Source organism: Balaenoptera musculus, chromosome 9 (assembly GCF_009873245.2).
Source record: "Balaenoptera musculus isolate JJ_BM4_2016_0621 chromosome 9, mBalMus1.pri.v3, whole genome shotgun sequence".
Lineage (NCBI taxonomy): Eukaryota > Metazoa > Chordata > Mammalia > Artiodactyla > Balaenopteridae > Balaenoptera > Balaenoptera musculus.
The window spans coordinates 22895467-22910760 of NC_045793.1; the positions used below are offsets into that span (position 1 = coordinate 22895467).

General features: G+C 37.0%; 1 protein-coding gene across 1 annotated transcript in view; it reads left to right on the forward strand.

The window, feature by feature from the left end:
- Positions 1-15294, forward strand: part of CEP41 (centrosomal protein 41) — a 46601-nt gene that overhangs the window by 10774 nt on the left and 20533 nt on the right. Inside the window, 1 exon segment of the mRNA XM_036864017.1 lies at positions 3212-3275. Coding sequence (XP_036719912.1) covers positions 3212-3275 — 64 coding nt within the window.

Sequence of the window (15294 nt, forward strand, 5' to 3'; positions counted from 1 at the left end):
CGTGCAGTGTGACGTCTGTTCACTTGTCTCTCTTCCCAGCATCAGCGAGAGCTGGATGGGAAGGACTGTGTTTTGTTACCTCTGTGTCCTTAGCACGGTGGCTTACTCCTAGTAGGCATCCAGTAAATGTCGACTGAATGAATTGTTGGTGCTCAATAAGGCTTTGTTGAATGAATGAATAGTCCTCCTTGAAACAGCTGCTTTTCTCAGCTCTTTCACTTTCCACCATTCCATCCTGTTTATGTAATTGAAAAAAAGCTAGTTGGTCAGTAGGTCAAGAAACAGTCACCCCCAAAGCAAGGATTTTAAGGAAAAAAGTCTGGCAGTTCCATAAACTCTGTGGTGCACTGCGTAGAGTGGAACACAAACAGTTTTACGTTATGGTTGGTACCAGAAAGTCAGGAACAAGAATTTGGGCCAAAATGGGAAAATGGGAAAGAAACACTACATTTTTGTACTGTAGCATATGGATTTCTCATTAGTCTATGTAAGGGAAAACCGGGGGTGGGAAGGGCTCAGCAACTGCAGCTGTCCACACTCTCTCCCCCCATCATTCTGCTGCCACCACACCTGGTCCCCAGAGACACCCTCACTTCTTAGCTATGTTGGCTGAGGTATGGACAAATCCCCTTGGTTCAGCAGAGACTAGCCTGGAATCTTTCAAAGGAGCTTTGCTAGGAAACTAGTGGGGAAAACAAAACAAAAGTAAAAACAGGAAACAGCATATAGAAATTATGAAAATACAGAGAGGAATTATAAAAATACAAAGGAAGGAAGGAAAACGAAAGACAGAGAAAAAAGAAAATCCCTTAGCTTAAGATAACTAAATTCTAGTTTTAGCTTTCCTAAATTTACCAGGCACATGTTTTCCCCTGGGTTTTTTGTTTGGTTTTTTGTTTTTGTTTTGTTTTGCCACAATATTGCCTCCCTCTGAAGAACTCATCCTACAGTCCCCCTTTTCAGTCTTTGAGTATTTTCCTTTTCTCACTTAAGAATCTTCTCTTTCTTCGTCTAAGAGGGAGTTGGAATTAGCATTGGCCACTTTCTCTTACCGATGGCGGGTTACTGATCAGAAGGAGAAAGGAGCTTTCCAGCCTTTCTCTGAGGATAAAGTAGCTCAGGGGTTCTACTTCTGAGGACCACTGCTAAGCGTCCATGACAAAGGTTTTACTTGCCTGGGGTGAAATGAAAAACACAGACAATATCAAGGAGATTTTTAGTAGCACTAAAGGACTGACATTTTATTCTGGGATTTTTTTTTCTTTCCTACTTTTTAAGTATTAAAATAGCAGATGGTAGTTGTGAGGTTTTGCTTTGTTTTTGATGTCCTTGTCAAAATTAAATGTTGATAATTCTCTGTAGGTACCCCAGTTTTAAAAAATTCTTCCTGGGGGCTTCCCTGGTGGCGCAGTGGTTGAGAATCTGCCTGCCAATGCAGGGGACACGGGTTCGAGCCCTGGTCTGGGAAGATCCCACATGCCACGGAGCAACTGGGCCTGTGAGCCACAATTACTGAGCCTGCGCGTCTGGAGCCTGTGCTCCGCAACAAGAGAGGCCGCGATGGTGAGAGGCCCGCGCACCGCGATGAAGAGTGGTCCCCACTTGCCGCAACTAGAGAAAGCCCTCGCACAGAAACGAAGACTCAACACAGTCATAAATAAATAAATAAAAAAAGAACGTGAATTTCTTAAAAAAAAAAAAAAAAAAAATTCTTCCTGGTCTCTGAAATCCAGAACTCTGACCAATAGATATTCTGTAAGACATTGAAGTGTACCCTATTTTTTTTATGCTTTGTGGGTCATTTTAAAAGGTATTTTAATATGTAAATTTATTTTTCCATCCTCCAACAGGACGTGCTGTAGTTAACTATGTTTTCAAGGGCAAGTGATACAGGTTTTAAAGTTTGATGTTCTGTTCTAAGGAACTAAGTAGTTGCTGTAATATAATGCTCATTCTAGATATTCATTTATTGGTTGAATATCAATAAATGTGCCCACCATGTGCTAGGTACTGGGTGAAAACAAATTTGAGTAAGTTATCGTCCCTGCCTTCAAGGAAATCCTAGACTAGGGAAGAAGGTCGAGGTGTGAACAATAGTACAAGGTGTCAGTACTCTAGGAACCAGAGAGAAAGTACCTAATTCCACCTTGGACAGCTTTATAGAGGAAGTGAAGTGTTACCCATGGACAAGTTGAGGAAAGGCATTCTAGGCAGACATTTGCTAAGACTGGAAACCTGAGTGAGTGTGGCATATTTGGGGAACATTTGGGCAGCTTCAACTTGGGAACATGTGGGAGAGTGGCAGAAGATGAAGCTGGAAGGGTATTACCCAGTTTGAATTTCCTATTCCACAGCTACCTGTTACTGAACATATGCTTTTCCTACTTGTAGTCCAGAAAAAAGCCTGAGCAAGAAAACTGTATTTTGTAATGTTTTTATTCATTAGCCTTCCCTTACTTAATGCCTTTTGAAAATGCCACTGAAATTTAATATGGGTAAATGCCTCGTACTTGGATTCAGAGTTTACTCCCAGAGCGTAGGACAGGGGAGACCTGACATAGCATTTTGCTGACCATAAACTTTCCTTGAGCCCGTGATACGCCCCAGCTGCCCCGAGAGCAGATGCCATCGTGGTGACTTCTGTGGAGCATCAGACTCAAGGCAAGCAGCGGGTCCTGGCCTGGCAACATCTGGGCACTGTGCTCAGGTCTGCGTGCCACTTTTTAGGGCACGTGTGGATAAAATCTAGAGGGTATCCGAGAAGATGGCCTACAAACCATCATATAAAGAGTAAAATTAAAAAGAACAAGAGAGCTGCCTTTAGTTATTTTAATGGATTGCTTGAGGCAGGATGGAATGGCTTATTGTGGGTTGTACCAGTGGACTGGATGGAAACTAGATCAATTTTGACTCAGTGTTGGAAATAATTTTTAAGAGCTTTTTTTCCTAATTACATAGCGCCATGAGATTATTTTGACAAAATATGGAAATGTTTTGACAGAAACATCATAACCATCTTCACCTGTGGAGATACTGTAGTGTGAAGTGTCCTATTTGAAGGAACGGTTGGACCTCTAGAGCTCCTTCCATCTTTAAATTCAATGAAATTTTAGCATTTGTTCTAATTTTTAAGGTATCTTATCTCTTTCTCAACTTTGCCACCCTTACCCTTACATTAACCCAATTATTTGTGAATTTTCTTATTTTTTAGTATCTGACCAAAAGGATACCACAAAACCCAAGGTATCAGCATGTCAAGTCAAGACTAGACACTGGTAAGTAAAGACTAGAAAATAAAAACTTAAAAAAATCTAATAGCCGCTTATTGACAAAAAACAGCGTGTCATGCCTGGTATAAATCATAGCTAAAAGTTTCTTACTGTCTTGGCTGATGTTTTTCTGAGCTCAGGACTTATCTTTGAAAGCTATTTTTCAGATTATCATTAAAAATCTCCATTCACATAATTGAGCTTACTATAAATTGAGAAACTGATAAAAACAGTGTTTAATAAGTTCCAGGACTGAGGCTAATAAATATCAGGACATCAACCTCTATTTTGGAACACCTTAAGTATCTTCCTTAAAACTGGGAGTAATAGATTATACTTGAGCATGTTTGTTCAATTCCATATTTGCAGAGTGCAACTACATGCAAAGTTATGGGCTACAGGACATGTAAAGATGAGTGTGAATTGTGATTTTTGTAATCAAAGAGCTTAGATTCAAGTGGAGTCAGACAGACTTGAATGAGTAACTAAACTACCAGGCAAAATTAAATTAGTGCTGCAATTCAGGTAAAATGAAATTTAAGAGTGCATTACTGCTTATTTCCATGCTGTTGACATTTTTCAGTGTCATGATGAAAACCACTCCCCAGATCCCTGGTGGATTTTCAGTCTTGTGAGATTTTGGTTGGTTGGTTAGTTTTTTTCAACATCTTAAAGTCTGCTGTGGAAAATCCATCCTATTAAGATGGTTTTGCTAGTGCATAGGGGTACCACATGCCTTTAGCAATACTGAATTTTCTACCAGTAACCTCAAGACAACTGAGAAAATAAACTGGGATGTTGACTTTGTTTAAATCTCATTCATTTTGCCTTTCTCTTTCTCCAGTCTCCTTCAAAATTACTGTCTTCTGTTATGCATGTTTCCCCAAATAAAATAGACTTAAATTAAATGTTTTAAATGAACCACATTTGCAGATACTATTTCTTGGGACCTTTCTTTCAGACATTTTTGTGCTGTACAGATATTTATCCTTGCAAATATCCTGTTTGATGGGAGGTAAAAAATGTTCTCTCTGTCTTTGAGGAGGAGGAAATTTTAGTCCAGAGATTATGTGATTTACCTGAAGTTCAATAAAGGAGATAGAACTAGGATTTGTGTGCAGGATGAGGAAGTCGATGTTGGAGACCTGGTGTGAAGTCCTGGGTACTGTCACTTCGGCCACGCTGTCCCAGTGCTTCCTCCAGCCTCATTTCTTCTATCACAAATGCCTTCAGCTCCTGCCTCTCTCCCTTTATTTGCAACTGTGACCCACCTTTCTGGAATAAGTTATTCTGAGAGGGACGTACTTTGATTAAAAATACCATATTTTCTCTGAGCAGTACGGACAACATTTTGAAGACTGCTTAATGCATTTCTTTTGGAACCTTCTTAAAATTAAAATTTGTAAGAGCTGAAGTCTTTTTCAGATATATAGATTTGTCTATAGCTTCATTTTTTTTTTTCTCCTGGAAGTTGAATTGAGTTTTGTGAATGAAAACTGACTTCTTTCCCTTCAATTCCTCAGTTCATAACCAAAGTTTGACTCAATAATGGTACCTGAAATTAATTTCAATTTTTTGGAAATTGAGATATTTCTATCTGCTTTTTATAATACAAAGTAATTGCCTATCTCCTTTTATATTTTGAGGTTTTTAATCTAGTATTTTTGCTAATTAAACTTTTTATTTTGAGGTAATTGTAGATTCACATGGAATTGTAAGAAATAAAACAGAGATTCCTAGTACCCTTTACCCAGTTTCCTATAGTAACATCTTGCAAAACTGTGCTGCGCTATTCCAACCATGATATTGACATTGATAAACACAGTCTGGCTACAGAACATTTCCATGACCACAAGGATCCCTCATATCCACTTTCCACCCTCACCTGTGCCTTAACCCGTGGCTACCACTAATCTGTTCTCCATTTCTATAGTTTTGTCATTTCACAAATGCTATATAAATGGAATCATACAATGTATAAGTTTTTGGACTGGATTTTTCCCACAGCAAATTCTCTGGAGATTCTTCCACGTTGTTGCTCGTATTAGTAGTTCATTCCTTTTTATTCCTGAGTAGTATTCCATGGTGCATTCCATACATGCACCACAGTTTAACCATTTTCCTGTTGAAGGACATTTGAATTGTTTCCCCTTTTTGATTATCACAAGTAAAGGTGCTATAAACATTTGTGTAAAGATTTTTGTGTGAAAATAAGTCTTCATTTCTCTGAGATTAGTGCCCAGAAGTGCAATTTCTAGATTGTATGGCAGTTGCATTTGTAGTTTTTTAAGAAAATGCCCAACTGTTTTCCAGAGTGGCTGGACCATTTTACATTCCCACCAGCAGTGTATGAGTGATCCAGTTTCTCCACATCTTCACCAGCATTTGGTGGTGTTGCCATTTTTAATTTTAGCCATTCCGATAGGTGTGTAGTAGCATATTATTGCCCTTGTGATTTGCATTTCCCTAATGACTTACATTGTTGAATATCTCTTCCTGTGCTTATTTGCCATTTGTGTATCTGTATACCTTCTTCAGTGAAATGTCTGTTCATGTTTTTTGCCTGTGTTCTAATTGGATTGTTTGCTTTTTAATTGTTGAATTTTGAGTGTTCTTTATATATCCTAGCTACTAGTCCTTTGTTGGATACATGGTTTGCAAATAGTTTCTGCCAGTCTGTAGCCTGTCTTTTCATCCTCCTAACAGGGTTTTTCAAAGAGCAAAAGTTTTCAATTTGGGTGAAGTCCAGTATATCAGTGTTTCCTTTTATGGATCATGCTTTTGTTGTCAAGTCTAAGAACTCTTTGCCTAGCCTAGGTATCAAGATTTCTATATGCTTTTTTCTAAAAGTTTTATATTTTAAGTTTTACATTTAAGTCCATGATACATTTTGGTTTAGGTTTTACACTTAAGTCCATGATACATTTCTGTATAAGATGTGCAACTTAGATTGAGATTAATTTTTTGATTGTGGATGTCCAATTGCCCTAGCACCATTTGTTAAAAAGGTTACCTTTCCTCCATTGAATTGGTGTGTTCACCTTTGTCAGAAACAAGTTGGGCATATTTACGTGCATCTATTTCTGGGTTCTATATTCTGTTCCATTGATTTATGTGTCTATCCCTCTGCCAATACCACAGTCTTGATTACTGTAGCTATATAATAAATTGGATACTTAAAATTGGTTAGACTGATTAGTCCCACTTTATTTTTCTTTACAAAATTATTTTAGCTACTCTAATTCCTTTGCCTTTCCATGTAAATTTTAGAATAATCTTGTTTACATTTACAAAGAAATATTGCTGTACTTTTTTATTTTTATTTTTATTTTTTAAAAAAAATTCCATGAGTGATTACTGGGTGTAGTCATGATTCCTCACTGTGTTCTTTTTTTTTTTTTAATTTATTAATTTATTTATTTATTTTTGGCTGTGTTGGGTCTTCGTTTCTGTGCGAGGGCTTTCTCCAGTTGCGGCGAGCGGGGGCCACTCTTCATCGCGGTGCGCGGGCCTCTCACTGTTACGGCCTCTCCCGTTGCGGAGCACAGGCTCCAGACGCGCAGGCTCAGTAGTTGTGGCTCATGGGCCTAGCCGCTCCGCGGCATGTGGGATCTTCCCGGACCAGGGCATGAACCTGTGTCCCCTGAATTGGCAGGCGGATTCTTAACCACTGCGCCACCAGGGAAGCCCTGTACTTTTTTTTTTTTTTTTTTTTTTTTTTTTTTTCTTTTTTTTTTGTCTGCATTGGGTCTTTGTTGCTGCGCACAGGCTTTCTCTAGTTGTTTCTTTCATCAGCATTGTATAGTTTTCAGCATATAAATCCTATACATGTTTTGTTAGATTTACACAATTGTAAATGGTATTCTATTTTTAATTTTGGTGTCCATGTGTTCATTGCTAGCATATAGAAATATAGCTTATTTTTTATATTTATCTTGTATCCTGAGACCTTGCTAACTCACTTATTAGGTAAAGGAGAAATTCTTTTGGTAGATTCCTTGGGCTTTTCTATGTAGACAATCATGTCCTCTAAAAAAAGGCAGTTTTATTTCTTCCTTTCCAGTTTGTATGTGTTTTTTTCCTTTTATTGCCTTACTGTACTGGCTAGAACCTCCAGAACTATGTTAAATAAGAGTGCTTAGAGCGAACATCCTTGTCTTTACCCCAAACTTAGTGGGAAAGCATTCAGTTTTTCATGATTAAGGATAATGTTAGTTGTATCAGGTTGAGGAAGTTTCCTCCTGTTCCTATTTTTCTGAGAGTTTCTATCCTGAATGACTATTGAATTTTATTGAATGCTTTTACCACATCAGTTGATATAATCATATGGTTTTTTTCTTTAGCGTGATAATACAGATTACTTTGATTGATTTTTAAATATTGTACTAGTTTAGTATCCATAGAGTAAAACTCACTTACTCATGGTGTATAATTCTTATTATATGTTGCTGAATTCAATTTATTATTTCATTACAGATTTTTGTGTTTATATTCATGAGGGACATTGGTTTGTAGTTTTTGGTTTGTTTTTTGGATTGTCTTTGCCTGGTTGTAGTATCATTGTAATATTGGTCTCATAAAATGAGTTGGGAAATGTTTTCTGGAAGAGATTGTATATTATTGGTGTTAATTCTTTCTTAAACATTTGATAGAATTGTCCAGTAAAACTATTGGGCCTGGAGGTTTCTTTTTTGAGAGTTTTTAAATTTTGAATTTAATTTTTTGATAGTTATGGGGATATTCAAATTGTTTGTTTCATATTGGATGAGTTGTGGGTTTGTGTTTTTAGAGGAAGTAGTACATACATTTCATCCAAGTTTTCAAATTTATGTGGGTAGAGTTGTTTGTAGTGTTCCCTTATTATCCTTCTAAAGTCTGTAATATCTGAAGTGATAGCCCATGTTTCATTCCTGATGTTGGTAATTTGTGTCTTTTCTCATTTTTTTCTTCACTACAGGTTTGTCCATTTTATTGATCCTTTCAAAGAACCAACTTTTGGTTTCATCAATTTTCTCTTTGTTTTTCTGTTTTAAATTTTATTGATTTTGCTCTTATCTTTATTATTTCCTTCCTTCTGCTTATTTTGCTTTTGTTTCTAGATTCTTGAGGTAGGAGTTTAGATTATTGATTTAAGAGTTTTTCTCTTTTTTAATGCATGTAGTTAGTGCTGTAAATTTCTCTCAGCACTGATTTAGCTGTGTCTCACAAATTTTGATATGTTGAATTTTCATTTTCATTTAGTTCAGTGTATCGTTTTATCTCCCTTAAGACTTCCTCTTTGATCCATGGATTATTTAGACATGTGTTGTTGTTGTTGTTTTATAAATTTATTTATTTATTTATTTTTGGCTGCGTTGGGTCTTTGTGCTGCACACTGGCTTTTCTCTAGTTGCGGTGAGTGGGGGCTACTCTTTGTTGCAGTGTGCAGGCTTCTCATTGCGGTGGCTTCTCTTGTTGTGGAGCACAGGCTTTAGGCACGTGGGCTTCAGTAGTTGTGGCGCATGGGCTCAGTAGTTGTGACTCACGGGCTCTAGAGCGCAGGCTCAGTAGTTGTGGCGCGTGGGCTTAGTTGCTCTGCAGCATGTGGGATCTTCCCGGACCAGGACTCGAACCCATGTCCCCTGCATTGGCAGGTGGATTCTTAACCATTGCGCCACCAGGGAAGTCCCGTGTGTTGTTTAGTTACAAATGTTTGGAGATTTTCCTGTCATCTTTCTGTTATTGACTTCCAGTTTGATTCCATTGTGGTTGGAGAATGTACTCTGTATATTTTAACTTTTTAAAATGTATTGATGTTCATTTTATTGCCCAGGATATGGTGTATCTTGGTATATGTTCCATGGGCACTTAAAAAGAAGCGTAGTTTTGCTTAGTGTATTCTTTGTTTTGTCCTGATAGTCCGAGACTCCTTTTATCTTTTCCTTTCTAATTAGAGAGCTTCCTTTAGCCATTCTTTAGGATAGGTCTGCTGGTGACAAATTCTCTTAGTTTTCATTCATCTGAGAATGTCTTGATTTCCTTTCATTCCTGAAGAGTATCTTCTCTAGGTATAGGATTCCGGGTTGGCAGTTCTTTTCTTTCAGCACTTGAAAAATATTGTGCCACTTTCTTCTGGCCACCTGATTTCTGATGAGAAATCTCCTGTTATTCAAACTGTTTTTCCCTTATGGGTAAGGTGTCATTTATCTCTTGCTGCTTTCAAGATTTTTTTTCTTTAGTTTTCAGAAGTTTAACTATGATATATCTTGGTGTGGATTTCTTTGGGTCTGTCCTGTTTGGAGTTTACTCAGCTTCTATATACATCTGAAGTTCATGTCACTTGCCAAATTTGAAGTTTTCAGCAATTATATTTTGAGTACATTTTCAGCCCCAGTCTCTTTCTCCTCTTTCTGGTACTTTGATGGCATCTCATCACAGTCCAGCAAGGATGGAAATCAAGGCTCCCCATCTGGCCTTTGCTGGCAGTTAAGGGTAGGACATAGCTTTTCTGTGGAATGTGGCTGGAAAAAGGCAGTTATTATCTAATAGTTTTCTGTCTTGCTGTCCTTTGGCTGGAGACAGCAGGCTTTTGTTAGGGACATTTTTGGTCTGTTCGTTGGTATTTCTGGGTTTCTGGCTTCTTCAGCTCCAAGTCTAGTGTATATGAGGCAAAAAACAAACAAACAGACAACACCCAGGTAACTCAACCATTATGTCATTCTTCGGGTCCTGAGGTCCCTAACCAGTCTGCCTTCCTCTCTCTACCTATTAGAGTCTCCTTATGTTTGTTTTATGTATAATGTACAGGATTTTTTTAAATTGAAGTATAGTTGATTTATAATGTTGTGTTAGTTTCTGGTACACAGCAAAGTGACTCTGTTTTTTATATATATACTATATATTCTTTTTCAGATTCTTTTCCATTATAGGTTATTACAAGATATTGAATATAGTTCCCTGTGCAATACAGTAGGACCTTGTTGTTTATCTATTTTATATATAGTGGTGTGTATCTGATAATACCAAACTCTTAATTTATCCCATCTAGGATTTTTTTTTTCCATTCAATCTTTTTTTCTAATTGGTGTGTTTTCTTAAATTGAGATATAATTTACAAATCATAAAATTCAACCTTTAAAAATGTACAATTCAGACATTTTTAGTACATTCACAAGGTTGTGAAACCATGACCACTATCTAATTGAAGAATTTTTTGTCATCCCATAAAGAAATTCCATACCCAAAGTAATCATTTCCCATTCCTTACTTTTACCAGTTCCTGGTAATCACTAATCTATTTTTTGTATCTATGAGTTTGCCTCTTCTGAACATTTCATATAAATGGAATCATACAATATGTGACCTTTTGTGTCTGGCTTCTTTCACTTAGCATAATGTTTTCGAGGTTCATCATTGTTGTAGCATGTATCAATACTTTATTCCATTTTATTGCCAAACAATGTTCTTTTATATAGCTATTTCACATTTTGTTTATCTACTTATCATTTGATAGATGTTTGGTTTGTTTATGCTTTTTGACCATAATGCTGTTAAAACATTAGTGTACAAGTTTTTGTGTGAACATACGTTTGCAGTTCTCTTGGTTGATGTACCTAGGAGTTGAACTGTTGGTCAGACGTTAACTCTGTGTTTAATTTTTTTAGGAACTGCCAAACTGTGTTCCAAAGTAGCTGCACTTTACATTCCCACCAGCAGTGTAGGAGGGCTCTTTTTTTCTCCACATCCTCAACAATGCTTTTTATTGTCCATCATTTTGATTATAGTCATCTTCGTGGGTGTGAAGTGGTATCTCATTGTGGTTTTCATTTGCATTTTCCTAATGAGTAATGAATGATGTTGAGCACCTTTTAATGTGCTTATTGGCATTTATATATCTCCTGTGGAGAAATGGCTATTCATATCATTGGTTTTTTAGTTGGGTTACTTGTCTTTTTATTATTGAGTTATAAGAGTTCTTTTATATACTCTGGATAGTAGACACTTATCAGGAGTATAATTTGCAAATATTTTCTCCCATTTTGCGGGTTGTCCAGGGATTTTGTTGTACTTAGCTGGAGGAGTAGAGAAAAGTACATCTACCTCATGTTCCTGGAAGCAGAAGTCTACCAAACTAGTTTTATAATGCCTTTGGAAGGGCCAGAGTATGCTTCATTGCTTAAAACTCAACATATTTTAAAGTCAGTGTGTGAGAAATCTAATTCTAGTGTTTGATTTTTTGTTTGTTTCAGATTTAGAAATTATTTTAAAGTCAATTTAAGGGAAAGATTTTAATTTTTTTTCTATTTATTTTTGTGACTTACCTCCCTGTGTATTCAGTACAGTGGCCTATGGGTTATAAGCCAGGATACAGATCCCTTTAACCCTCTGGATAGCCATCAGGGCCTGAGACAGCCCAAACCTCAGCATTTTGTCCAAATATTATCACTTATATATGTCTGCCATGAGGCGAAAAGTGTGAGGAGTCCTGGTTATGAAAACACCAGAGTGACTTTAAAGGTCAAGTAAAAGTAAGAAACTCCTGTCTGTGGTATGATTTTAAGCTCTGCAGTCAGAGAAGTGGAAATAGGCACGGTAATGAGTGAGCATTTCTCATTTCTAGGCTAAATAGATGGGTCTTTAATCTTTTCTTACCAAACAGTGAGCAATTCAGAGTTAATCACAAGAAATCAAGAATTTCGTGGCCTCTCCTGTCTTCACCCAAATCACCTTCTACTGAGCTCTTCAAAGACTGATATCTTCTTCCTGGGTAAAGATAATTTTTTATTTCTATCCTTCTGATGCTACTTCTCTTATAAACTCAAACACCAGTGTATAGCCATGGCTAGAAATATCAGAATTATTTCGAACTTCAAATATTTCTTTTGTTCCATAGGTGCCTGAGTGTATCTTACCACCTCCCCAGCATTGCCAGACTGTGCCATGAATGGATTATGCTTCCGATGAAATCCCTGACGGCGTTTTGTTCAGTCTCCACTGCAGGGTTCTTGTGTATTCTCAAGCACCCTCTCTGGGTTTCTGCTCTGTAGCACTGCAGGCTGATTAAGGGACACTTTCCAAACCACAGGGCTCTCCCTTTGTTAGTCTCCTACACTCTTTCATTGCTGGCATTATTCTCTCATTTCAATCTATATTCAATCTAATTTCAAATTTCTTTAGCTTTCTAAAATTCTGTAGACTATCTCCATTCAGTCTTTTCTAGACTTTTTTTATTTTTTAGAAATTCACCTTAGTTTTCTTATCTCCATACAAACTAGTCATTTCCCTTTTTCTTCTTAGTCTTTACTTTTCCTGAATATCTGCTAATAGCCTTGATCTTAAGCACTCAAACTCATTATAGACTAGGTACTCTTCATTTTTATTTGGTATTTAATTCTGTTTCTTATGTCAAAGGAAGAAATGTATGTGAAAGCCTTTTACAAACCAGAAAGCACTATGCGCTCTTATAACTTATTGAGATTAACAAAGGACCACTGTGCCTCTTTTCAAGCTTTCTGCTCCTTCTGAGCCAAAAGAACTTCTCCGTAGAGGAGGGAAATATTGAAGAAAAATAAAGCAATGGAATTGTCTCTTAGCAACTGAGTTCGTGCCTTATAAATCTTACCCACTTTAGATTACTGCTGCTCAAAATCACTTGCTTTTCTTACTGGCTCAGTTCAAATAATGTTATTAAATTATAGGAAAACAAAGGAAAAAATCTAATGAATGAGTCACTCAGTTCGTCGATTGTGCTCTATCTTTGCTTAGCACTATTGATATAGTTGAGTTGTCTCTTTCTCTTGATTCCAGTTGTAAAACTTTTTTATATATCTTTTGTTGCAACTTAAATTATAAACTAAGTAGAAGCTAAATACCATCTTATACATTTCTAGGTTACCTGAGTCCTGAAACAATATAGGTCATTTAAGTAGTATGTAACATATATGTACTATATATAAATCAGGTTGGGCATAGCTTAGAGAAAATCAGGTATCCAAAAACGCAAACCAAATTGGGGTGTGATTATTTACATTATAATATAATTCATTATAAGGATTCTTCAGCTAGTAGATCTTCATAGTATTTTTCATTTAGCAAATATTTTTGAGTGCCTCCTACGCTAGACAATGGAAAGGATAAAGATATTCTGTGTGTGTGTGTGTGTGTGTGTGTGTGTGTAAATAGTTGTTTTGGGCTGTCAGTATAATAAGATAGATAAGACTTGCGCACAAATAAGGCAGTACAATGATAAATGCCTTGTGAGTGGTAAGCCGAGTGCGGTAGAAGTTCAGAGGAGGGAAAGGTCACTTCCAGCTGGGTGAGCTATTATGATTACATGGGCAAGGTGACATGTTAGAGAACCAAAGACTAACAGAGAGTTTGTCAAGTTTAGTAATTAAGGCAAGATTGAAGAGGTAGGTGAGATGTTGGTGCCTTCACGAGTAGAGCAAGGAGTTTAAACTTCAGTCAGTAAGTGATGGGGAGCCGCTGACTTTTTTAAATCAAAGTATTGTCTAGGAAAATTTATCTGGCAGTAATGTGTAATTTTAATTTTAAAAAATTAGTTTGTTGATAGTCTTTTAGGTGCCTTACTTTTGTGTAAAACAAAAATGTGTTTATAATAAGTCAATTATAGAATGATTCATTTGTATTCTTTTTAAAAGGTAGTCAAAAAACTATTTTCAGATGAATTAGATCCAGTAAGATGAGGCTGCGTAGTTAAGATATAAGCAGTATGTGAAGTGGGATAAAATACTACTTTTCATACTTTCTAAACTCATTTTTAGAGATTTTTTTTGTGTCAATTAGTCATTTCTCCAATTGAAGCAATGCAGAAATCCTCCATATTCTTTTTCTCCCCCCTCTACTTGGATAGAATGAATGGCTGTAATGAAAAGAGCTTCTTATCAATAGCCCTCTTAGATTTATTCTTAATTTAACCAAGTATTTGTACACCTCTGCAAAAGATTTTGTTTCTCTGCCTTCTCCTTTAGTGGGAAAAATAATCAGTAGGAATGACAACCTACCTCACAGGGTCGTTGTGAGGCTCTGCTGGTATGAAGATGAAGTGTTGTGTAAATACTCTGAAAATGTTGATAACAGACTGAGAAATGGATTTTAGACACATTGTTAGTGGAAACTGCTATAGATTGGAAATGCAATGTTTTAATAATAAAGACTATATAATAAGGTTGGCTATTGTTTTCTGTGCATAGTACGCCTCAGGGAATTTAGAGCATAAAATGGTTCCCACCCGATACTATAAAGGAAGTAACACTTCCTACATATTTACCTCACAGTGAAATCATGTTTTTAAAACAGTACAGCCAGAGAATGATATGTTTTTGTGAGCCATATTAGAAACCAGGAGGTTGGGAGTACTAATCTTGACTTAGTTACTAACTTGCTGTGTCACTGGACAAGTCAGTGATCCTTTTTGTACCTCAGTTTTTTGACGATTCTGGAAGGAGGCCTAAAGCTTCTCCAGCCAAAAGAAACCAACTGCCACATCAACAGCCTGGCACTGTAAGGGACTCAGGAACATATAACCAGAAGCTCCTCTGTAAAATAGTTTAAGAATAAGACTGCAGGACGCTGAACAGCACACCATTTGCCCTGTCTTTTACCCCAGTACTGACCAGTCGAGTTCCCGCCCAAGTGCAGAGTTGCAGGGAAGAGGATGTGAGTCTGGGAAGGATTCATGGTTTCCACTGTGGAGATCTGGTCACATCTCAGGTCCATTATAGCCTGAAGAACCTAGAAAAGATCATATTTTGTTCTAATCTTGGTCTTTGATGCTATTTGGACCTCTTCTGAGATGTTCTCAGTGTCTGTCTTGAGAAGCCTCAGCTTCTGAGTAGCCCTGACTACTATCATGTCTCTCCTGAGCTTTTGGAAGGATACGGTCTGGTCCAGGACTACACTGAGTCCTGCTTTTGGTTCTGATCTGGGGACTGTGTGTCTTCAGACGAAAAAAAAATTTTAACTCAGAATTTTATTCTATAATGAATTCATGACAAGGACTTAATAATAACAAATGATATAAGTT